General features: G+C 43.2%; 1 protein-coding gene across 2 annotated transcripts; it reads right to left on the reverse strand.

The window, feature by feature from the left end:
- Positions 1 to 121: 121 nt before the first annotated feature.
- Positions 122 to 25,177, reverse strand: NUP188 (nucleoporin 188). 2 transcript variants are annotated; one of them, XM_062505503.1, is made up of 44 exons: positions 25,152 to 25,177; positions 23,289 to 23,343; positions 22,623 to 22,696; positions 22,317 to 22,401; positions 21,617 to 21,697; positions 21,185 to 21,229; positions 20,540 to 20,632; positions 20,295 to 20,414; positions 19,698 to 19,909; positions 19,153 to 19,267; positions 18,724 to 18,924; positions 17,948 to 18,037; positions 17,328 to 17,393; positions 16,663 to 16,782; positions 16,063 to 16,189; positions 15,783 to 15,938; positions 15,288 to 15,414; positions 14,579 to 14,666; positions 14,423 to 14,499; positions 14,149 to 14,263; positions 13,680 to 13,800; positions 13,424 to 13,490; positions 12,873 to 13,001; positions 12,585 to 12,718; positions 12,081 to 12,187; positions 11,075 to 11,281; positions 10,528 to 10,697; positions 10,145 to 10,214; positions 9,465 to 9,532; positions 8,678 to 8,873; positions 8,094 to 8,171; positions 7,692 to 7,777; positions 7,049 to 7,194; positions 5,761 to 5,942; positions 5,191 to 5,391; positions 4,457 to 4,549; positions 4,163 to 4,321; positions 3,822 to 3,959; positions 3,341 to 3,415; positions 2,453 to 2,662; positions 1,672 to 1,803; positions 1,464 to 1,534; positions 1,150 to 1,279; positions 122 to 966 (listed from the first exon to the last, which is right to left on the reverse strand). In XM_062505503.1, exons 1-44 carry the CDS (start codon positions 25,175 to 25,177, stop codon positions 796 to 798), a joined length of 5,214 nt encoding a protein of 1,737 aa, XP_062361487.1. In that variant the 3' UTR covers positions 122 to 795. The 2 variants fall into 2 exon arrangements, with proteins under 2 accessions (XP_062361487.1, XP_062361488.1); XM_062505504.1 differs by lacking the exons at positions 22,623 to 22,696; positions 23,289 to 23,343; positions 25,152 to 25,177 and having other exon boundaries at positions 21,546 to 21,697; positions 22,317 to 22,335.

Genomic DNA, 25,177 nt, shown 5'->3' on the forward strand with positions numbered 1-25,177 from the left:
CAGTCATTTCAGACAGTCTCTGGATTGTCACTCAGAAGTCACAGCATTAGCTCAGCAGAACTATCACCCAGACACTGCAGAACTGGTGCTGCTGTGTCCAACACAAACCCATGAACACAGCTACTGTCTATAAAGGTTTTAATATCAGTATAAATAGGGCACAGTTACAAAAAACTGCAAGACTGGAGCAATGGAATTTTGATGTAAAAACCTTAAGTGAGGCCTTGCTCTTCAGAAACACACACAACACACAGACTGCAGGGTGAAGGGAAGGCATGAGCACACATACACCATCGTGCCTTAAACCATTCAGTACAAAAATAGCAGTAGAAAGATGGTCTCTGAATTGCTGGCTGATCCCTTGGGTGTGCCTTAGTTGGACTCCACACGGGAGACGCAGACTTCACCTTGTTTTAGGAGCAGAGTTAATACCCAGCAGAAAGCATCTCCTGTCTCCATCCAGCCACAACTTCCCCAGCTGAGGTACAAGCTATAAAAATAAAGGTTTTGACTGTTCAGTGCTTGTACCCAGCCAGGATGCTCTGGCAGACAGAATGAGCAGACTGTGCACGTGGGCTGGTGAACAGAGAGCCAGCTGGGCTCTCCTTACATTCACTCTGCTCCTGGTGGCAAGAGCTTCATGGGATCTCGCTGCTCAGGTGACACCACTGCCCACACCTGGCCTCCCTCCCTTCCCAGTCCTCATTACAGCTCTGCCAAAGGTGATGCCTTCTGTGGTGGACGTGAATTGTTCCGCTGCAAGTCCTGACAAAGGAGGCAGGGCCAGGACAGGATCTATCTCTGCACGTGCCGGACAAAGGCCTGCACGAGCTGAAACAAGGGCTCCTGCCCCTCAGGACCCAGCTTGGAGGCAGACTTTCCTTGGGGAGAGGGAAGGACCCCGCTGGCAGGTGAAGAGGGACCACCCCGGCGGAAGTAACGGGACAGGCTGGAGAGCAGCGTACTCTGAAATTAGAGTGTGTAACAAATCAACTTCATTCCACCACATACCCTCTCCCTCCCCCAACCGAGTGCTATGGCACAGGAATGTGCCAGTATGAGCAGCCCAAGGCTGTTCAGTCATGCTGAGAAATGAGCAGCCACAGATAAGACACACTAAACAATGAGAGGACAGCACAAGGTGCTCACCAGCTCCGAGCTGAGCTCCTGCTTCATCCGCTGCTTGTCCCGGGGGTGCACAGCCGGGTCCCGCAGGTACCGAACAGCCTGGGAGATGAGCAGGTAGAAACAGTTCTCCATTGTAAACATGAGCAGAGACCTGTGCAAAGAAACACAAATCAGCAGGAGCCAAAAAGGTCAGCACACTCAGGTTTCCAGTCAAATAGTTACTGGGAGACTTTATGCACAAGGGATGTACAAAGATACACAAATGCCTCTAAACTTCAGTTCTGATCTGAGGAGCTCAGACTGCTGCTTGGCTATAACTACATCAAGTAACTTACTTGAGGGTTTTGGTTCCCTCTTGCATATTCAGCCCTGCAGCCTGAGGGAAAGGTTCTTTCTTCTTATCCATCTTTGAGGAGAAAAAAAGACACAAATTAGAGACAGGAGATAGAAAAGAACTACTCATGCTCCTCAGAGTTATCAGTTCAAGGAGCACTCCGGGATCACTGCAGCTGTTGTGTTCCCAGACACACAAAGGGCCAGTACCTCTCCCAGCATGTTCAGGGCCACGTTGACTGTGGCAAGGAGGGTCCCAAAGGAAGGTGCAACGTCTGAATCAAAAGCTGGTGTGGTGAAACTCAAGACAAAGAGCACGTTGTATTCAGCAAGGTCCAGCGACTACGGAGGAACAGAAAGAGGAGTGAGACCCTGGAGGCCATGAGTATGGTGTTGCCATAGGAACAGGAATACCCAGTCCCTTATCACGCTTTTTATATGGAGAAACAGAAGCACTGTGATAATTTCCCCAAGTATCAGGTGCACAGCTGGAACAGTAAAGTGTCCTGTACAGCACTGTACAACCTGACTCCATGGCTCTCCTCACACAGCTGCCATCACTGGCACACCAAGGTACTGGCTGCTCTCAGAGGCACAGAAGGACAGTCCCTACCCAACACTTAGCAGCAGGACACTGCCAGAATCGAGGATTAAACCTTCCTTTTCTGAACCTGGAGACCAGGCATTGGGTCACAGCACCATGGGAGAATGACAAGATGATTTTTCCTGAAGAATGGTATACTGAAGGTACAAACCAACTGGGTTATTGTCTGCTCCAATACAGCCTTGTGTAGATCACACAAAAGCTCAGCCAAATCTTCCCTTCACACTGTGCAGTGCCTGATTCCCAAGGCAAACCCCTTGTCTGCTGTCTTCCTGCTCTATGCAGAACAGCAGACAAGGTATACAGTGGGGTCACTGTATCAAGCAGGACACACAGACCCAGAATATCCCTGGAAATGCTGGAAACTGCCCCCTTTGGAGAGCACACCTGGTCAAGGAGGATCTGGCAGACATCAGGGGTGAAATGGCGCAGGGCAGCGAGAGACTTGCTGAGGATTTTGAGGAGGCTGTACTGCACTGTGAGCAGGGCCTTCTGCTCTGCTGCCTCTGATTCAGGGCTGGGGTGTTTGGAGGAGGCCTGAGGATTCCGCTGCACTCGGGGAGTCACACTGGATGGAAGGGAATCGCCATTTTTTGTCTGTGGAGAAAGAAGACAGAAAGTCCTGAATACAGGTATGATTATTTTGCACTAAGACACGTTTTGAGAAAGAATAAATATGCTGTGAACAAAGAGAATGAGGAAATAAGGCACCCAAAGTCTGTCACTTGCTGAGAATCTACAGTTGGTGTGGGCTGGGGAGACACTGCATTGCAGGGAGGCAGCTGCAGAGGCTGTTTAGATTCCACACTCAGGAAAAAGAATGATCAACACACCAAGCCTGAGCCATGCTGAAGGAACACTGCAGCAGCAATGCATCATCTCCACTTCGTGCATCTAAAGACGTCTCAAGAACAACAACTATCTCCCTTTAACAAATTAAATCAAAACAAGGACACCAGGTCAACAGTGGCTTAATTATGGTACTCCAGAGTCCTATAGCAATGCACCCTCCTTATGACAACAGACCATTCAGCACAGGCTGATGCTTATCTAGGATGGCTTTACACAGTCCAAAGGTTTTCAGAGTCCAGACTACTCTCTGCACGTTTTGTTTTGCTGTGAAGAAATGCAAATCCTAACTGTTGATGGGTATTAATAATCACCATGATGATTATCAAGAACACATTCAATATCCAAGACCCTTGATAATTAATAATGCTCCCTTCTAACAGGGCCATGCAACACTTAACCTGAAGTTTGGTGTAGGATCCTCACCTGCAGGTAGTGCTGGAGCATTTTACGGCTGTGCAGGAGGGAGGTGCAGGCCTGGCACAGGTAACACAGATTCACCTGAAAGAAATAAAGTCAGGAAGAAATCTCATAAAAGCTCAAACCCCATATATTTATTGCCACTGCTGGAACCTAGAAAACCCAAACAAAGCACTGTGGTCATAAAGGATCCATGCAGTCTCATAATTTCCCAGTATTTTCTTGAAATCACCTGGCAGTAAGAACTGAAAGTAAGTCACTGAATTCCCCAATTTAGTTTTCCAGTCTACCACTTCACTCTCTCCCAGCAGTTCTATCTCCTCACTCAATACAAGGTACTGACAGAATGGGCAGTTAAATAACCTTAGCTGTAATTCCATTAAAGGAGTGGTAATAAAAAAGTGATATAGTGCCATTTTCTCTTAAAACAACCAAATCCCTGCACTCCAAGGCAATGTATTATCCACAGCAATATCCTGATTCCTACCTGCATGTCCCTCATAAGCTGTGGCAGGTGGAAATGCCACTCCTTTGTGAAATTTGAGAGCTGAAGAATGAAGCCAACAGTGTGATCAGCCTCTTCCAGACAGGCCAAGCTCTGCACAGTCCGTACTGCATTCAGGCACTGGGAAGGAGAGAGAAGTAAATCAAGGCCATGACTGACAAGGGACAGATGGGATAGCATCCCATCCTCCTCTCACAGTTGTTTCCACTGTAACCCTCCCCAAGGCAGGAGTGACTTTTCAGTGTTTCTGCCCTTTCTGGCTTATTTCTACTGCTGTTGGAACAGAGGAGCCAAGTGAAGCACAGAGGCAGTTTGTGGCACACCTGAAGGATCCTCTCTTGATGGACACCCACAAAATCCAGTGCTTCTGTCAGGAAGTTGTATCTCAGTGTTTTGAGAAGACGTTCCATCAGGGACATAGAGAGGCGATAAACCCCAGGCCAGGAGGGGGCATCCAGAGACTTCCGGGATGATGCAGATGTCTGAACAAATCACATACAAAAATAAGTGACTTTTTTTCCCTCCACATCATTCTGGCCGTCTCCAGCCACAGCCTATGAGGACATGGGAAGCTCTCTGGGTGCATTCCCAGCTGGAATGAAGGAAGCAGCACCCACCTGAATGGCTCCATTTGTGCTGAGCTGGTACACGCTCAGGAGGGGCAAGCAGACACTCTGGGTGACACCAGCTCCAGCCATTGCTGCTGCTCCCTACAAGAACAGAATGCTGTTGGAATTTGTGCCTCTGCTTTCTGAGACTGAAGAGACCTGTGTTGCAGTAGATATCTCTGTCCTTTACATTGTCACCACTCTTTTACAGAATTGTCAACTACACACACCTCTGTGTTGTCAGAAGTTTAACATCAAGAAAAGCAAAAATCAAACTTGTCTAACTGTGCTTAGAATTCCATTTATCACCTGCTTCGGTATATACATAATCTTTGCAAAGGGCTTTGGAACAACCTTGTTTTCACCTAAAGCCCCACACAAGTTGAACTTGTAATAGGTAAGTAACACCTTATTAAAACTAATGAAGAAGCAGGTTCCAACACTCAGTGATGGTTTAACAAGGGGGTATTTGCATTGCAGAATCCGTTCAGTGAAAGTGCCTGCTCTAAATGACAGGTCTACCTGGCTGGCTCAGCTTTTCCCACACATCCCACTATGGAGAACAAGGCACACTAAGCATCTGTACATACAGGACCAGCTGCTTGCCAGCCTCCAAAAAAACCTTTTTATCTACACCTCATCCTTCAGCTGTATCACAGACAGCATAATGAGATAAAAAATGAGACAGACTTTTCTTATTTAAAATGTACAGCTATGTGCTCTCACCTCTCTGCATCTCTCACCTGCTGAGTCCTTGCTAAGGTCAGGAGCAAATGTAACGAGGCCTCTGTGAAGTGAAGGTTTTGTTTAACTCTCAGGCTGATCTCCAGTGCAGCAAAAATGGTAGGAAGCACAGGGACTTTCCTAGTAATCTGCAGCCAGTAGTCCCCATCTTCATCCACTTCACAGAGCTCCTTAGCCAGGTGCAGACCCAGAACACACACCTGCAGTGACAAAGACAGGTAGGTTGTACCAAGAAAAATCTCAAAAGCATTTACTAGCACAACCTAAAGTTCAATCATTCTCAGAATCACAAATGAAGGCTACCATATCCCTCACATTATTCTCTGTTCACCTCTTGGCTGGATTAGCACTCCTGACAATGTTTTTTAGGACACATCTGAAGAAGAGATTGCAACAGACAACTTCGCAGAGTGATGTGAGCCAAGAAAACACCAAGTAATTGTGGAATAGAAACTGCTGAAACTTCCTTTGATGGCAGCAGGCTACAAGGGACAGTTGTTCCAAGCATCATGAAACTTTTGTCTATAGAGAAGAGGCAAGACTGCAGAGCAGATGAACAGGTCCTTTACCCCATCTCGCTGGTCCTTGTGCTTTACTCGGGAGGCATCATCAGTCTCCATACTGTCCTTGTCATCTGCAGCATCTCCCAAGGTCAGGCTGTGCCGAGTCTGGTCCAAAAGTGCAATGACCTCATCCTGGAGAGTCTCACACACACTGAGCACCAGCTGGGGGTACTGGGGGATGTCATTCACTGTGACACACACAGCAGACACTAGTCAACACACAGTCCTTCTACTAAGCTTTCCAGTTTCATAGTTAACATCACTAATTTCTTGGAATTAGCACTAATTCTGTTCTCATTTCAAAGCCTACAAAACTGCATGAGGAGCTGTGACTGAGTTAGATGTTTATGTCTAGGAGTATATATTAAGGGATTATATTCATCTCAATAGCAAAAACATGTAGTTTTTGTCATACAAAGTCATATAAACTCACAACATATCAAAACACAAACCAATCACCACTATGGACAGATTATTCCACCACAGCAATTCCCAGCTACTGATCCAGACTGCTGGTATCAGCCTATGCAGATTGGGTGCAGTCTGTAGTCTGAGTCCATATAAATACTACATTCTTATAAAAGCCTTTATAATAAATTGCCCCACCTTTTACCACCATGACTAGAAACTCGAATTCAACAGCAAAGAAAAGAATTAAAAATCAAGCCAGCCCTCCACTTTCTATTTCATTTTTCAAAATGTACAGGTTTGCAGAGCCAAAGCAGTGGGACAAGGAGCACAGACAGGTAACCTGACACACTTTAATCACAGTTGCCTGTGTATATGTTGCACAGAGAAATACTGCCCAGATTCCACTGAGGGTCTTCAAGTATTACTGCAATGCCAGATGCCCCACAAGGGACAGGAGTAATGACCAGACTGGTTTCCGTGGTTTGTAACAAAATGTACCCTTTTTTGTGTTTGGGTCCTTTGTTACCTCCAACTAGAAACCCATGTCAGAATCGGAGCTCTATAGTCACTCTGAGAGAGCCTGACTTACACATTCACTGAGCAGTTTCCAAAAACATACAGGAACCAAAATGATCAGAGGTTATTGTTAGGGAAAGACAAGAGAAGGGAAGACATGGACATAGAGTGAATGAATGATAAAACTCACCTCTTTCCAAAACTAGCTAAAGAAAGGAAAAAGGAAAAAAAAAAAAAAAGGAGAGAAGTCCCACAGGCTGGTGACTACATTCAGCACCCTGCACAAACTACCAACACCATGTGTTCATCTTCCACATGCTGGGTGTAAAGCCCTAGCACCTCAACACCTGCACATGCACCACCTCACCTTTCATCTCCTTCATTTGCAGAACAGTGATAAGAGCTGAGAACACTTTGGCTTTGGTTTTCTCCATCATCTGCTGATCTGCCTGTAGTACTCCCTCCAGAATCTGCGTCAAGGAGTTTATGATTTTATCCACAGAACTCAACTCGCTGACAACAAAAAGGGAGAGCTCTTCAGATTAGACAAGATCCCTCAATAAATATATTGGCTTGAATGAGCTGTGTGGATCATAAGTTATATGACCCCCAAAAATAAAAGCAGTTCTTCAAAGTAAAGTTTAAGTCACCACCTGGATCTCACTAAAGACATTCCACAGAAGGAGAGAATGTACTTTCCCTTCACTGTGAGAATCAGAGTGAGAGAGCAGGACTATCAAAAGTTCTTGTGCTACTTTCCACCAGCAAGCAGGAAACCTAATAAACTGTATTGCTACCAGAGATTTCTCACAATTTCAGCAACAACCAAGAGACATCTGACATCCCAAAAGAAAATTCAATGATAAGGTTTCAGTTTTATCCCCAGATCACTAAGGGATTCTCACTAGAGCAAAACACTTCAACATAATCTCCCAAATTTTTATTTAAATAGGATCTCCCAAGTTTTTATTTCCAACAGTGACTAATAATTACGCAAACAAAATACCTACCTTTTCCACTGCTTGAGCAGGATCAGAAGAAGGGTACACAGCATAGACCCCAGCTGGAGACAGGGCACTGACATGGGAACTTGGAGCTAAGGAGAAATACTGCAAGAGTTACAGCTGGAACAGTCCCATATGGAAACACTTCAGAAATGCTCAGCCCAAGCACCACCACCAAATGACCAGATTTGTTCTTCAGAACTGAGGGACCAGAGCCAGGACCCTCACAGGACCATTTAGTGATTACAAGAATGACACATACAAAATAAAGATTCAAGTAGATCATCATGGAGAGAGACTCTGTTTCAGCCCATCTAAAAAAACACTATGATTACAAGCATCTGCAGAAACAGTGCAAAGAAGATAAGCAATTAGGAAATAAAAGAACTGATAGGAAGCAACACTTACCAAAACCTTGGTGCCATTTAGCACATCCAGAAACAACTGCTGATAAACTACAGAATCAGTCAGATGCATGATATCAGCCTAAATCAACAAAGATAAAGATCAGTCAGCACAACAAAAGGTGCATCTTCTAAGCAGCCTAAAATCAGTTTACTGTTTTAATTTGTTACTTTAAGAATCCATCAATATTATAGCTGCTGAGTTTTACAAGAAACACTTTAGTCCTATATTACCATTGACAAGAAGCTAGCAATGACTAATTGCTGAACAGTGCATCCCTGCCTCACTTTGACACAGAAAAAGCTTGTCAGGACTACAGAATTACTTAGAAACCCTCTAAAAATATTCACTCACTCCCTCCTCTGCTGAGAATACAATATATGCTCATTTTGATCAAACAGCAAAACATCACTCATTCTAACCAACCTCTTCCACCATGCTCATGCCAACCTGCACTGTGTTCACACACACAACACTGAAAGAAAAAAACAGTGAACTCTGCTTAGCTGGCCCTAGGAAACTGCTGACATTGTATTATTCAAAATGTTCACTTCAGACTCTTATGCAAGGTAAGAGGCAGCCCTTACATGGCTTGTGGAGATGATGAGCAGCATCCTCCAGGCTGAGATGAGCATTTGATACTCTGTGACAGAGGCACAGCTGGTGCCCTCGGTCTCTGCCATGTGCTGTGCCAGTGACTTCACGTACTCTGACCAGTAGGCAAAGCGCTTTTTGGTGGAGAAATTCTTCAGCGTGTCTTTGAGGGACTGATCCAGAGAGCCCCTGACCAAATCAAGAGGAGAAGTTATCTTCATTTATTCTCGGGTCAGAAAATATACTTCTTCTGAGATTCAGGGAGGAAAGCCAAGGACACAGCTTGCAAGTGAAGGTTATTCCACATATTTGACCTGTGCAGGGAATCCCACTTTTTGCATCAAATATGAAGGAAAAACATGATCCCTGAAGAGCATCTATATTTTTTTTAAAACAGATTTTAGTTAATTCTGACTTTTCAACATATGAAACAGCTGTTACTTTCAGGAAAACAAATCTAACTACTAAATGTGATTCAATCACTACAGTTTTACTTGGCTTAGTTGACAGTTTTAATAAATACTGTATATTCTTATTTCAGGATACAAGCAAAAATACTGGTACATTCTCACCTAAAGGTTGCAGAATTTTAGTATTTTTCTGCAACTAGCAATTGCAAGAATCTCAAATTAATGTAATGCATTTATGAATCATTCCCAGATTTTCACAGGATTACACGTGCTTTGCCCATTAAAGCCCATATGGCATATCAAGAGTTAACACACACAGTTCAGATAACTAAAAAATACAGGGATGAAGGAAAGACTACCAAAGACTCACTTGACAACATAGTAGATCTCCAAGCAGATGATTTTCATTATTAAGGCACAGGTATCCAAGACACTGAGCTACGAAGATTAAAAAAAATAATAATAAAAATAAAAAAAAATCTGAGCTCCACAGGGTAAGTGAAATTCTGATTTATCCTTTCCCATCCATGTTGAATGGCTGATACTCCAGTTCTGCAGAAGACTTATTTATTTCTCCCACAATAGCAATACTTATGTCATTTTGACCACAGACTGGTGACAGTAAGGACAGAATACTGTGCTCAGAGCTCAAACTCCTGAGTGAGAGCACAGGGCTTTCAGAATGAAGGGAAAAATTCACACAGAAAGGAGGAACAAGAACCTAATCAACTCCTCCATGATACCAGTCAGCCTGAGCCCACAATATGGATACACTTCAGACATCACAGCTGCTTCAGTTGAGTGTTACCACAGCTGCCACACAGCTATTTTTGTATGTGAATAAATAGCAGAGAATTTCAAAAGACAGTTTATGGCTGCCCAGTCTCTGAAAAGCCATGCAGCATTCACTTCATCTCCTGCCCCTGTTTAACCCATTTGGTCACAGCTCCTTTTATGAAGCTGCAAGCAGAAGGAACAGCCACACACATCACTCAGAAACCTATTCTGAGACGTACATCAATCCCTTCATTTTGTTTGCATGTAACTCACCTCTGATGATTCGGAAGGTGGAGGAAGGGTCCCAAAGAGGGGATTAGTTAAATTTTCCCAAAACTTTGGCCTAAAAGACATAAACAAAAGTATTATCCATTCTCTCTCTCATGCCACATGCCTAGCAGCATATTGAGTATTCCAAACTTTGTAGAAAATATTCTTTGGTAAACACAAGTTTATTTAACTTTGTATAAAAGAAACAAATATATTTGCCTCTGACACACCGGGGCTTCTCATCTTTCACACTCAAAGCCCACATACTTCATACCCTCACCACACACTGACTAAGTTGCAAATGTCCCTGAAAAGCCTGATAAACCACAGAAAGAGTGTTTTGGAAAAGAGGAAGGAAAATGCCTTGCTGAGAAACACCAACTCACTTGGTCCTCAGCACAAGCATGGCACTGTCACGACGGTCCTGCCACAGCGCGTGCAGGAAGGCGATGGCGGCGCGGTGCAGGAGGGGAGGGCACCAGTACCTCTCCTGCTGCTTGGAGTCAATCAGCTCTAACACCACTTGGAGGCAGCTCCACTCCCCCAAGCTGAATTCCTAAAGCAAAATGAGACGAGTTACAAGAGGTTATAATGCTGGAGAATTAAATTGCCCATTGTAGCCAAATCTTTAGCTTTTTCACTGCCAGAGTGTCATGAAGGAGTGCTTTAAGTTTGCTTAAAGAACGGCATACGGAGCGAAGAGTGCAGGGCACAGGCACCCGTGGTCTTAGTAGATGTTCTGTTGCTAACTCAGTATCTGCTTCCAGTATTGGGGAAAATTTCTCTTTGGTTACAGGGAAAAGTGAAACTGGGATAGCACCACATCCATTAAATACAAGTACAACGTGCATTACAAGTTGTATTATTACAGTTACAAGTAAGAACTATCAGATTTTAGCAGTGAGTCCTCAGGCTCAGTATCTGCTATCGTACCTTTGACCCTTCACTGCCATCCTTCACTTCCAAGTTCAGGAACAGCTCAATGAGCCCAGGCTGTGTCTCCACTGCAACTGTGAGGAACTCCAGGATCATGACCTTGATGCGCATGTCCTCGATTTTGCTCTGCAGGTGGGTGAGGAAGGCATCACGGATGGCAGCAGCATCACTGCCCAGGCAGGCATACACAGACATGGGAGCAACCTGCTCATGGAAAAAAACATCAGAGGGAAAAATAAACATGGTGTGCAGAATGCTTAATTCTGCATAAAAGGTGATTGTATTGAAATTCAATAAATATTTAATATTTAATATTGAATCTATGAACCTATCAAAGTAAGTTGTCGCGTTTCTTCCTGCTTAATGACAAGTGATCCAAATTTTCCTCTTGAGCAATTCTACTCTATCCTCACCTATTTTTCAAAGGTTACAAAAGAAACAGAAAAGAAAAAAGGTTTGGAATTTCATTTCTTGAAATAAATAAGCCCATATCTGGATTTACATGCTTTAAGAAAGCTACAAATATTCAGACTTTAGCAGACAAAAAGTGCAAAAGGGTTCGTAAGTCTAAAGTCTACTTTCACTAAGTCCAGAAGTCTAAAAGTTGAAAGGTCCCAACAAAAACTTAAACAGGATATTCTTCTCAATAAGATGGTAAAAATTCCAGGTAGGAAGATCTAGGAATTATATTTAAGACTGTGACTTGGGAAAGTTGCTCAAAAATTGGGAAGAGAACTGGAGGTGCAAATACTTCACAGAAAAAAGACCATTCATGGGATGCCTCTCAGTGACTGCTGAGTAACTTCTGAAACAGCAGAAGACCATAATCAAAACCTCAATGATCCTTTAGATGATTTTTCATGTGCCCTAATTTACAGCTGTCAACTGACTTGCACTAAGCTCCCTGACACAAAAAAAAAGCCTGAGGAAATTATTTGAAAAAAACTACAGTGGTGGAATAGTCACAAGGGGAGAAGCAAAGGAGCACTGGTGTGTGTCTTACTGTAGCCAGTCGTTTGAGCAGCTGGATGGCCAGGCGTGGAAGTGCAGGGTCATGCTTGTGGTAGATGTATTTGGCCAAGACAGCAATAAGGTTGTTTCCATGAGCACCTGGAGCAAACACAAGTAAAATCAAAGAAAAGAAACAAGATGTAACTATTTACTAAATAATCATTTGCAGAGAGAAGATGAGAACTAAGCTGGTCTCCCAAAAGAACATGGTATGGGTCCAGCCAGAGGCATTAACAGCAGTTGATTTAGTAAATTGTGTAATTACACTAATCTCATTACAAACCAGCAAACAATAAGCCATGTTTGATTAATCCCTTAAAAGCTGTCCCATAGGGAAGAACGCCTCTAGGGAAGGGAGAAGAGGCTTCTCCCATCAGTAGCAACCACTTTTTTGTAACCTGGAAACCTTAACTAGTGTTTGTGATGAGACACACAGTGCCATTTGCAGATGACCCAGAAGCAGAGCTGCCAGGCTGCCCCAGGGAGGAGTACCCACCATGCTGAGTGAGTGCCTGCTCCAGGGGAGACACCACGCTGCTCGGGGGCTTCAGCCGGATGACGTTGTTGGTAACGGAGAACGCCAGCTTAACTGTCTGGATCAGCAGCTGCCCTTGGCCTTGGGACTCATCACTGCTTCCAAACAGAAACCAAAGTAAGGAACTGTGCTCACAACCAACATTTATTATTTGCACAACATTTGAAGAGGAAACTCCATCAGAGCTACAGGACAGTTTCTCTCAGAGACAGCACACAGAAGCTGCACAAACAGCCACACTGCACTCACCTGCTGCACTGGGAGGCCATTACCATGTCAATGGTGTCCACTCCAATTCCCATGATGTTAATGACAGCTTGCCCTGCCTCCGTGTTGGCCAAGCTGAAGATGCACAAGGACTGCAGGCTGGGGGCATTGCTGTGACACAAACACAGGACACTGTCACCAGGAGCACTTGTGGCATTTTGCCACACTGCACTTAGAAAACTACCACAAAGGAACGTCATTTCTACACCCCAACTGACCCTTCATTTACTACTTTCCCTTCTGTGCTCATCAGAGTACACCAAATAGGAAAATGCATGGTAGTCTGTCACAGAAAATCTATGTAGTCTTTTTTTTTTTTTTACCAGAACTTCTAGAAACCAATGTGATTTACTCTGTCCCTAGTCTTTTGCTACGCTTCCTGTACTTAGTAATGCAGCAGACCTGAAACCAGCACTACAGAGATATGCCAGCTCCCTCCTAGCCATCTGAATTCAAAAACTCAAACAAAATGACAGTGATTCCTGCACTGTAAACCAGGCTAGTGCAGGTGTGAGACCTCTCACCTGTCTTACCTGCTGCGAGGATCCATTTCAGGGCATAAGTTCAGTATAGCATGGATCAGTTGCAGAATTAGGCATCCTAAAACAGAGATGAAATGGACTACTCAGTTTTCGAAAACTTTTGCCTCATTCCTAATATTTTCAAACAAATCACAGAATCTAACAATATCATACGTACAGTGCAAATCCCAAATGGCTGCTAGATAAAAGAAGGCAGGTGATCCCTTTTATTCCCTTCCCCTCCTACTCCTCCTTTTAACATCCTTACCAATTTTCTCTCTCACTCCGTGAGAGTTGTATCTCCATTTGTGGTAATTTGGTAACATTTCCTTCAGAACAAACACAATGCAGGGCACCAGACCTTGGCTCTGGGTGCTACCAAGCTGTCCCTAGGAGAAAGAGAAATGTTATTTAACCAGAAGGGGGACAAGAAAACTTCTGGAGGAAGATATTCCTTATTGTCTTTGGAGTGTGAGAAAACCACAGAACATGGGAACATAGATTTACAAGCAATTTCTAGTCTTTTGTAGTAATTTAAGAACAGTCAAAATGTTTTTTTTGTAAGAATCAGATCAGAGAAAGCACAAACAGCAATGCAGAAGGGAGAGCCAAGTAAAGATTACTGAGAGAGCCCTGCTGCACAGAGACTGACCTCAGATATGGCTGAGATCACTTTCACTTCTCAATCATAACAGCTCAGAGCTGGTGTCACATCAGAGCACTCCAGAAACACTCACCCGGACAAGAGTTGTTACCAGGTTCAGGAAGGAGATGGTAACACTGTACTCGCCTTGGGGCTGCTCCATGCTCATCAGTAGGTTTCCATAGCCCCCAGCATTCATTCCCTCTGCACTGTGAAATGAGAAAGGGAGTTCATCACATGAACAGCAGGATTCTGACATGAGTGAGAGATGTCAGGTGAAGAGATTGCACACTGGCAAAAAGTTCTTATTGCATGTTATGAATTGATTAGGCAAAAAAAAAAAAAAGGGGGGTGAGGTACATGAATACCTAATCATGTGATTCATACTGGACAGTGGATTGGCAACAAATGGCAAGAACCCCGTGTGGTGAAGGTCAGTCCAAACCTGCAAGAGAAGAGGTACAGATACTCCTTCTCATTTATATATAAATGCACTAATTCTCACCAGGAGGTCCTTTCCTCACCTTGGCTGGCATCCGAGCAGCCAGCACTGTCAAGCAATTGACACAAGAGGCAATAACATCCACAGGGGGAGAGATTACAGTTGTTAGCCTACAAAAGAGAAACAGCGTGCATGAAAAAAAGCACTGCCACCTGTGGTCTAGTCTGGCTTTTTAATCAAAAAGCTTCTTTCCCTCTCACTGAAGAACATAAATATATAAAATTTAAGCAGATAAATACAGACACTATAGCCCGCACCTTCAGTCTAGACTTGCCACCTCCCCCTCACATCTGAGTCAGACCAATTTACTGCCACAGCAAGGCTGGAAAGACAGCAGGTTGTCACAGCAAACTATAATTACACAACTGAACATCATTTCCCAGGCAGTTAACTCTGGGAGGAGTCAATAAGTACAACTGTTTTAAAACCTGTGAGTTACTGCTCTAATGCCATGTTTTATCCCCTTCATGTAAATATAGCTACTAATCAAAACTGCCTTTAAAGGGACAAAATTGCACACCTTTCCAGAAAGTAGTAGAGGAAGGGCCATTCTTCTGCATCAAAACATTAACCTCTGTGTAACCAGAACAGTTTTAAGAGCTGAGCACCAGTTCAAGCTTGGGGAGTTCAAGCACTGACACACATCTTGTAAAGCTCTTGGCAAAATAAGCAATCAGCTATCCCTCCAGGTCACTCTATCTGCTTAGGTACCACTGCTGCCAGTGACTCACCTCTGCAGGAGCATGTAGATTCGTGATGTGATTGGCAGAAGACAATCTGCTATTGATACATCAGTGCTGATGACTTTATGAACCAGATCAATTATGGGCTTGACCCTCTGGCAATGCTGAATTACATCTGGGTAAAGAAAACCAAATATTAGAATGCAAAATCTTACTTCAGCAGTAATTAAGCCTGGAACAATGCACATTTATCTATCTTACCATATATCTACATGATTCAAAACCATCCACCTCCCATGTAAAAAAACCATTTGTTTATCTATCTCAACCTTTCCCTCATCTAAAGTGTATCTCATTTCACTCCACGTTCTTAGCCTTTTGCACTGAATTTTACACAATAATCATCATCATCATCATCAGGCTTCTGAGAAAGCATCCCATGCTCTTTCAAAAGTACTCAGAGCCGTTCAGTACTATTACTAACCTCAAACTGACACCAATTAAAAATTATTTATTCTCTTTTACACTCCCAACCTGTCTCACCTGCTGTTGACACAACATGGAGCAGCATCTCAATCTCACAGGTGAACAGAGTCCAGCTGCTGTAGGAATACTCCCACCGTACCAAGTAAGCCCGATCATCCAGCATCACTTGGCCCACTGTTCCCTGAGGTATCCGTAGATTTGTTTGACCTAGTCCTAAAGATTGAAGAAGTAGGTGAAACAAAATCACAAATTTACCAATGAGTTAGAAGCCAGGTAAAGAAAGAGTTAAATTCCCCAAAGAATTTCAGTAAGAAAATGTAAAGAGCAATTTCCTTACCAAGAGGATAGAGGAGCTTTGGAGCCTGTCTTCGCCACAGTGTGCCATCCTCATGGGAGATCACATCTGGGGGTTTGTGCTTGTACAGCTCAATATAGAAGGACATTTTATCCAGGAAACTGTATACCTGCATCAGAGAGAGTTTCAACAACACAGCCAAAGAGCCAGAGCTTCTTAAAAATTTATCAACCAGGCCATTTCCAGGAACATAGTCTACTAGCTGTACAAGCAATACAGTATCAATACATCAACCTACATACAACACAATATCTAATACATCAACCCTACAAAAACATTATTACACAGTCCTCATGTTCAGACAAGTCTCATCCAATTAATCAGCTACGTACCACCTAAAAAATTAGCATCTTAATCTTCAACCATTAAAGTTGAAAAATGTTCTAAAAGCCAGAAAACAGCATCCTGCAACAGCACACAACTCTGAAGGAGCCATGTCCACTGTTCTTAAGACAAAAACTCACATCTGTTACCCAAGACTGCAGTAGAGATAAGCACACATAATGGAAAGGAGGAATCACAGAGAATATAATCCCTGACTTGAAATAAATCATCACCCAAACACCAAGACAGATCCTGTACCTTTTTTGCAGTAGATTTATCAGATACAAGGGCTTGAAGCAGTTGAAGGAGAGGAGTGAGAAGATGAGGGAACATCCCACAAACACTGTCGAGGATAATACCCAGACCTGCAGTAGGTTCCTGGTGGTGGAAACAGAAAACAAACGTCTTATTAATAAAAAGAAGAGCTAAAAGGGTCTCAGTATAGCACAAGGTTACAGTTCCTTTTTAAGCTGTACATTTAACACTAATCATGCACAGAAGTATCACTCCAGTGACTGGAGATCACACTTGCACAGACTAAAGCATGAGGCAGTCTGCAAGTATAAGGCAAGAAGTAAGACTGTAAGGCATTACATATCATCCTAATTCTGAGACAACAAAAATAAGCACAATGCTTTTGCCAGCAGTTAGTTCAAGTCTTGCAGCCCCAACCCTGCTATCAACTATCACCTATATTAAAACTTGTTCCAGTATCCTTTTCAAGTGTAAAGCCAAGGCTGTACCTAAAAAGCAGGAAAGGGCAAAAGTAAATCAAAGATAGATGTAAATGAACATTTGCTCCTCAGGCCCTCCTAGAAACCAACTCACTAAATACAATCAACATGTTCCTTTCCTAAAACGGAATCTTTGTTTGTAACTAAGACCTGATAAAAGTAGGTTAAACAAGTTGCAAACACACCCACCGTCTTCCAGAAGAGCTGAGGAATACTGGAAGCTGCCAGAACTTCACACGCAGCATCAATTATATCCTACAAAGGAAGACAGGATGGAAAAAAATCTAAGCTACTTTACACGGGAGGATTTTGTCCCAACCAGGTTCTGCCACATCCTTGGAATTTAAGTTTCCATGTTTACCCTCCAAGATGTAACCACTTCCTGGAGCCAAAACACAGCCAACACATCCACCCCTAGACCACAAACTTAAGCCTTGCTCCTTATCGTGAATTAACTGGCAACAACAAACATATCCACACTATCTGCAGAGGGCTGTAAAATGTCCAGTCCAACTCAGAAATGGAGTTTGTATTATTTCCATTGTTTTGGGAATAACAGATGAATGAGTTTCATATTAATGGGACTTCAAATGCATGACGTGCTCTTCTATTACTAATCTGCCAGTCTGTAGAGGTGTTTACTAGATTTGCATGGTCTAAATGCACTAGGAAAACCAGCAAATCAGTCATTTGGATCTACCAAAGACACAAAGTTCACAGTGGGAATTACAATTTAATAGGCAACCAGCATCAGTTATGACAGATTATTTTAAATTATGTAATAAATGCAATGGGTCTTGGATGCTTACCTGCTGGTTGCCCAAGGTATGTAATTCCAGTGATGTCAGGACAAAGGAAAGGAGTCCATAAATACACATACAAGCTGTGCTGGCAGTACACTGCAAAGAAAGAATATACAAGGCTGTTATGGGAAAGACTGTGAATTACAAACACGTAACTCTACTCAGTCTGCTTTACACAGTAAGTAACTGCCTCTTTTATATATCCTTGCTGCAAAGGGACAGCAAAACAGGGAGCAGTCATTAGTTAAACTCCACATTAACATGAAATACTTCACTGAAAAGAGAAGTCTTGCCATTATCATTATCACTAGAAATGCCTTGTAGGCATCAAAATAAAAAAAAAAAGCACTTAACATTTCTAGGAATCAAAAGGATTTGTTTTCACTGGCTTCTGTCTACAAAGTAGTTTACCCTAATATACCATGTTGTCTAATGAAACCCTATACAGAGAATAGTGCAGAGTTAAATCACCCAATACTCAAGATCCACAAAGTCAAATACACTTACAGAGGCAAATAAAAAAATTTTATTAACTGGAGTCTATTCTGCTCAAGAGAGATGTAGTTCCTTGTTTACAAAGCTTTTCTTAATTCTCTGGACATAACCAGTTTGTTGTTTGTTCCAACTTGATTTCTGATCCTCACTGAAAGATTAAGATGATATAACATGCTTTACTGCATCTTGGAAAAGAACATTGGTTCAGTCATCTGCTTCCCATCACAGCTGTACATCAGGAGCAGTTAGACCTTCAAAAGCTTGTAAGTACAACTGAAGAAACTCACATTCTTGCCCCCACTGCTGAGGGATCGCAGCAGCTTTGTCAGATACTGGAAGACATTTAGCTGGATAGCAGTGCTGCCCATCCTCCTGATGATGTTTGTGGACTCCTCTGGGTTTATGGTGTGACGGAGCAGAGCCCAGGCCAAAAGCACAGGGGCATGATGTGAGACATCCCCTAACTGCAGCAGTTGATTGTCCATCTCCTGCACAGAGACAAATCAAAACCAAAATAACTGAAATGTGGAAGTAATTCATACTCAACAAGCACATAGCTGATTGTGTCCTTCTCATGGTACGTGGATGCCAGCTTCTACACTTGGCCAACAAGCCCAAGGACCAGAAGTTTACAGACACAGCAGTGCCTGGGTAATCACCCTAAGTTCTGTACTGTTAGGCTGGAGGAGGGGTTGGTTACTCTGCCAGTGTTTTACCTGGTGGATGTGCTGATTGCTGGCCAGCTTGTGCTCCTCTGTCCTGTCATCCAAAGCACGCTCATGGAGGGAGTCAATTTCCATGCCTTCCACCAGAATAAGAGCACTAAAGTAGCTACAAGCAGTAGAAGAATAAAAACAAGTAGGTCAGAAACTTTGAGAATTCAGATGAGGTTTTTTAAAACTATTAGAGGTCAAAAAGCAATCTTCAGTTCGCTTTCTTCAGCTTTCTTTGAAGCAATAAGAAATCACAAGAAATGAAACGCACAAAATCCAAATTTTGCCTTGCAACACTGGTACAGGACAAATTACAACCTTCAGAACTACCTCTTGTGGTTGAACAGACAAAAAAGCATCAATTAAATTTGTAGATAGCTTTTCCACCTTTGTAACTCTCTGCCACCAGGGTGTATGGCAGGATTCTCATTCCCCCTTCAAGTCATGGCCCACACAGAACAATGAGGACATAATTATAAATGCATTTTTTCCTGAGAAAAACAACTGTTCTGCTCTGTACTCACTTCACAAATACATACAACACTTACCCAATACGATCCACAAGGTGATCCATGCTCTCATCTACTAAATGTCTGTTGGTTTGTCTTGTGCCAAATCCCTGCTCTTTGAACATCTTTGCAAATGCCAGGAGCTCCTCAGGTGCCATTTCAAAGTATGCATAGTAGAGGAAGATGACTTCCAGGAGCATGGACTGCTCCCGAAGGCATTGCACAAACCACCGGGAGACCTGGCGTTCTGTCTGCACAAAGCAAAGTTCCACCATCACACGTCAAAGCTCACAGGGCACCCAAAGCAGTCAGAAGTTGAGAAGTGTGGAGGCATTTCAACACCTTGTACAGACAGCAAAACTGTGTCAACGGCAAGGAAAGCCACTCTAAGTCCAGAGAGATCATGGACAGCTACACATAAACGGCTCCATTGGCCCAGTGTTCTCCACGGATTTATTACAAGGAACAATAAGTTTCATGAAACTGTCTCTGAGCAAAAGTGTGTTCTGTTACAGAGAAAACAAATTTTATGTTTTTCAGATGAGGAGAAATGTCCTGTTTAACTGCATCTGTACACCCAATACATATAAGAAACAACTCTGTGAGCTTGATAAATAACAGTAAGAAACAAAATACCATGAGATTTCCATGTGTTTCCCACGTAGGAGCTTCTGCTTTGTACAGTGCTTCAAACTGTTTGCGGTAATTCGGAACGAGCTCCTTGTCCAACTTTTCAACACACTGGAAGTACTGTGCCTTAAAGAAACAAACAAGTCCATGAACTTCTCACAGGCACACTCATGGGCTTTTTATACAAGCAGGGAATTACCCCACAGTTTCCATATTTAGGCTGTTTTGATGACATCACATCCTGTACTCACTGTGTAAGGGTGTCTCTCATCCTGGAAATAGGTGAGCAGGTGGAGGACGCAGCGCAGGATGCAGATCCTCTCCTCATAGTAGTAGTCAGCGAGCTGTGAATGTGAAGTGCCATCAATACCAATATGGCACAGTGTCCAACTCCCAGCCACCTCCCTCTCCCAACCACTGCCAAGGCCTTCACCACAGGAATACAGAGTTACTACAGACAGAATTTCAACTGTGCAGTTCTGAACTTGGGAAAAAAAAACAACAACAACAACAATTAATGTTATAGAACTCAGTCTAGCAATGCCATAACGACAGGTCTGTAATTACACTGCTAAGTGAGAAAACATGGAATGGCAAAAAGACATCCCTATTACTGTCTGCCAGAAACTGTCATCAATTTTGTCATGTCAGACAGCAACACAAACTTACAAGCTTTGAAAAATAAGGCAGTGTACATCTACCCAGCTAAATTCCCTAATAAAGTTTCATTTCTATAGCAATTACTAACACTCTTCAAATCTACATGCGCATCACTAAATTTCAGCCATCCTTTAAATGAAGGAATACTTCAATTATTTCAAGATTTTCCACAGAAATAAAGTAGGTTTCCTGCCAACAGATCTTTTCCACAGAAAATACAGATGGAAATTACTAACCTTCAGCATCAGAGCCTGACTCTGCCTTTCGTCCTGAAGAACTGTCTGTAAACAAAATATGACAAAATAAACAGGTACTGAATAAATACCTACTGACAAAATATATGTTCACAAAATGACTGAAACAAATAAAAGACAATTTTTCTTTCTAGTTCATTTGGGAAGACGGATTCCAAAAGCACTAAGTCAAAATACTCATCTGTCAGCTCCAGTCATTCAAAAATCTGTACCATTCCTGTATTCCTGTGACAGAGAGAGGAGCTGAGCTCCTGCAGAGATCCAAGAAGGAAGAAGTAAGCCTGGATGCAGCTCCAGAGAAGAAAAGCTACAAAGCCATTTCCCAGTCAGTACTAGGACTCACATTTGCATCAAAAACCAACTGTTATTAAGGAAAGATGTGGAGTAAATAGAGCATAAATGGGAGCTATGGACCTTCAGGGAGTCTCTTGTTCCTCTGTAATCCTCTTGAAGATAAGACTGTAACAACTGCACACTCTGCTCTTCATCCAGACCCTGAAAAAAAGAAAGATACACGATCTGAAATTAATAAAAGATAACTGAAATCATTAGATTCTCTTCAAATACTCAGGCAGCTCTTATCTTCAAAACAAACAACATGCCAAAAGAATATTTTTACACCAGGGAGATTCTTTAATCAGCACCTCTTTTAAAGCCAAATCCACAAGCTTTAATTTCACTGAGCTGCAGTTCAACTTCAGCTAAAGGAGCATAAGTCATTTAAATAAAGGTATTACCAATCACTGAACTCTAAACTTCAGGCTCAAAGAAACAGAACCTTGCAGGTAAACTGAGAGGATTGTCAAACAAGGCAACTGATTTAAAGGACATCAGCTTTTCAGCTGAGCACTTGACCTGGAAGAACCCAACTCAGACCAATGGCAGGTGGCTGCTGCAGGAAAGGACCAGGCAAAACACAACATCTCAAAGTTACTCATCACTTTGGAAGTTTGACCTAGACCCTCAACATGCACTTCAACATCCTTTAGAGTACTTTGAACTGAAAGGACATTAAGTTTCTCCCTACTCAACATCACGAAGGTTACTTCAGTATCAGAATCCAATAACAATTCATTCCAGGGATAAAAAATAATCCAAGAGCAGCTTCACTCACCAAAAACTTGCTGACCCTCAGACCCAACTCTTTTAGTGGAGCAGCTACATCTTTATCAGCTTTAACTTTTTCTGCTGAAGTCGTACTAAAGTGAAAAGAAATTTTAGTCATTAAAAATGCAGCAATCTCAAGGAAAGAATTCAATAGGCATAATTTCAAAGTTCTCCATTTTATCAGTTTAAACCGAACATTTGCTTTTTCCTCAATGACCTTTCACTATTCCATACTACAATATTCTGTAACCTTTCTTTACGTACTAGGAAATTCCACATTAGATTAATTTCTAAAATCAGGCAGTGACTGTACCTTGGTGGTTTGTAGTATGATAGTCCTTCTAACAGTCTCTGCCAGTGTTTGTTCAACTCTGCAGCAATCTGGGCCTAAAACAGAACCAACCACTACTGAACAGACTCCTCAAAGTGCATTACCAAATATTAGATCTGTTAAACTTCAGCAAAGCAAAGAAATTCCCCACCACAAAGAGGCAGGAACAACACAAGACAATCTGGCTGTGGCTCAGAGTGATTCCAGATGCAGCACTGACCAGGGCAGTGAGCTGCACTGCCCATTCCTAGGGAAGGTGGGGAAAACAGAGGCAATGGACTGGGTTTAGGAACATTTGGATTCCCAGCCTCTAGGCAAATTCATGAAAGCACAGGATCCAGTCCTCAAAATAAGACAGCAGCTGTACCACACATGAATACCCCAGGGCAATCCAGGCAGCAGCACCTGTGCCCACTCCAGAATGGGTACCACCTTTTCCACACAGCCTTCCAGGCAGTTCATGCAGCTGTCAACAAGCAGTGGAAGAATAAAAAAGTAGTAGTGGTATGGGAACAAAAAACATGCTGAGAAAGAAGGAAGAGCACCAAAAATATTTTCACTAATATTCAAAGAGATGTACAAATTATGTATTTGGCCATGGAGCCAAATAATTGATGGCCAAACCTGCTCACCAGGGCATGAACTTACTGGTTCTCTTAAAGCTGATCTGCCCAGCAGAATTGTCCATAATTCTCTGCTGCTCCTGCAAACACAAGGAAAAGATGGAGAGTATTTTCATGATTAATGTTATTCCAGGCTTCCATTTAGCTTACACTTTTCAAACCTGCAATTAACTTGCAGCAAATGACAGTGCAATGCAAGAAAAATGATTTAAGGAACATTAGCTTTTAGCTAATGCGTTTCAGATGTTTTAGAAAAACCAATGAAAAACCCAGAGAGGGTGACAATTGACACAGCAAGATCTGTGAATTCATATCAAAGCTTCATATTGATATCAGGTTACCAGCTCAATTTGATTTTGTTGTTTAAACATTTAAGTTCCTAAGAAGAAACTTAATGAAAGTATAGAGCAGTACTTTATTGTTACATTCAATGCTCTCCTTCAAACAAATTCTTCCACTAGTTTCATCCTTCACTCTAAGCAGAGCATAAAACTATGAAGTGAAAAACTGCACCTTCTTTGCACAGACACCAGAATATTTACACTCAGCTTCTCATTTCTTCATGAGAACTCTGTAGAAAAGCCAACCTGCACTATAAGGAATTACAGATCACATCCTGATCCTGGCAAATGCGCTCAAAAAAGTCTCCCTACAACAGCCCACAGAAATTTGACAAAAAGAGTGTTTCATTTAGACAAAGATGATTTGTTAGCAACACATTACAAATGAGGATTTAAACACCCAACTCCCCACGCAAAGAATGTCTACACAAGAACACTCATTGCCTTATTTTTAGAATAAGATTTTTAAAATAACTCACTGTGGCAGTGAAAGTCATCTACGACTTCTGACATGTGGTGACACTTAATGAATGACAACACCTGTTATTTCCAGCACACCCATCAACATAATTTGGCCCTGCTCATTCCTCAATAGTTGGGTGCATTTCTCTGACATGAACCTCTCCAGCCCACACAGTACACCCAAAGGCCCAGAATTCCACCAGGAATCGAACTGCAGTGTAAAAGAAGCAATCCAATGAATCCCAGGTTCAGTGGTCATGTCACATCGGTGCCTTCATTTGTCTTGAGCACAGTTTCTTTCACTTATTGCCAAATCTGAGCCCCAGCCTAGCAAAGGCAACCCAGCTACTTTTCACTCCCTCAAAATCTCTTCTGTGAATAAAACAGACCGTGGTTTGTTGTCTACTCGTTAATCAAGATAGCTAAGGAAGGAAATCCCCCTGACACTAATTTAATAAAAAACAGACACTAGGGAAACTCCAGAACATAAAAGCGTTGTATAATAAATGACAAAAAACGTGCTCTGGAGAAACGATACCACCGAACTAAGGCGATTACTGAAAATGGGATTCACTGAATCGCTTCCGTTACGCATCTCCAGGCGTGTGTTGTGACCTGCACGTCTGCAGGAGCCGCGCGGGAGGTGCAGCCGGCCCCGGCGCGCCCGCCGCCCTCAGGGAAGAACTGAGCGTCCGCCGGACACCCCCGCGAAGGGAGCGCGGATCGAGCACCCGGCCCCGCCAAAGCCACGGCTGCTAAGGAGTCCTGCCCAACCTCTGATTCCGTACGGCAGAATCAAATAGCCACAAAAAGCCCGACAGTCGCTCCTCACTCCGCTCTTTGAGGCCGGTGGTCCCTGAGGGTCCCTCAGCCGGGGGGGCGGGGCCTCGCCGCGCGCGCGAGGCGGGGGCGGGGCCAGCCCGGCGCGCGCCCCGCCGCAGTTAAAACCTCCCGGCTCTGGGCTGCGCCCCCTCCCAGCCAGCCCCTCTCGGCCCCCGGTCCCGCGGAGCGGGGTACGCCCGCAGCGAGAGCCAGAGCCTCCCCCGCGCTGCCTCCGAGTTCCCTCCGCCCGAGCGGCCCCTCACCTCACGCTCAGTCCGCCCGCCGCCAT

The sequence above is a fragment of the Cinclus cinclus genome, chromosome 19 (genome assembly GCF_963662255.1).
Source record: "Cinclus cinclus chromosome 19, bCinCin1.1, whole genome shotgun sequence".
In the NCBI taxonomy this organism is placed as follows: domain Eukaryota; kingdom Metazoa; phylum Chordata; class Aves; order Passeriformes; family Cinclidae; genus Cinclus; species Cinclus cinclus.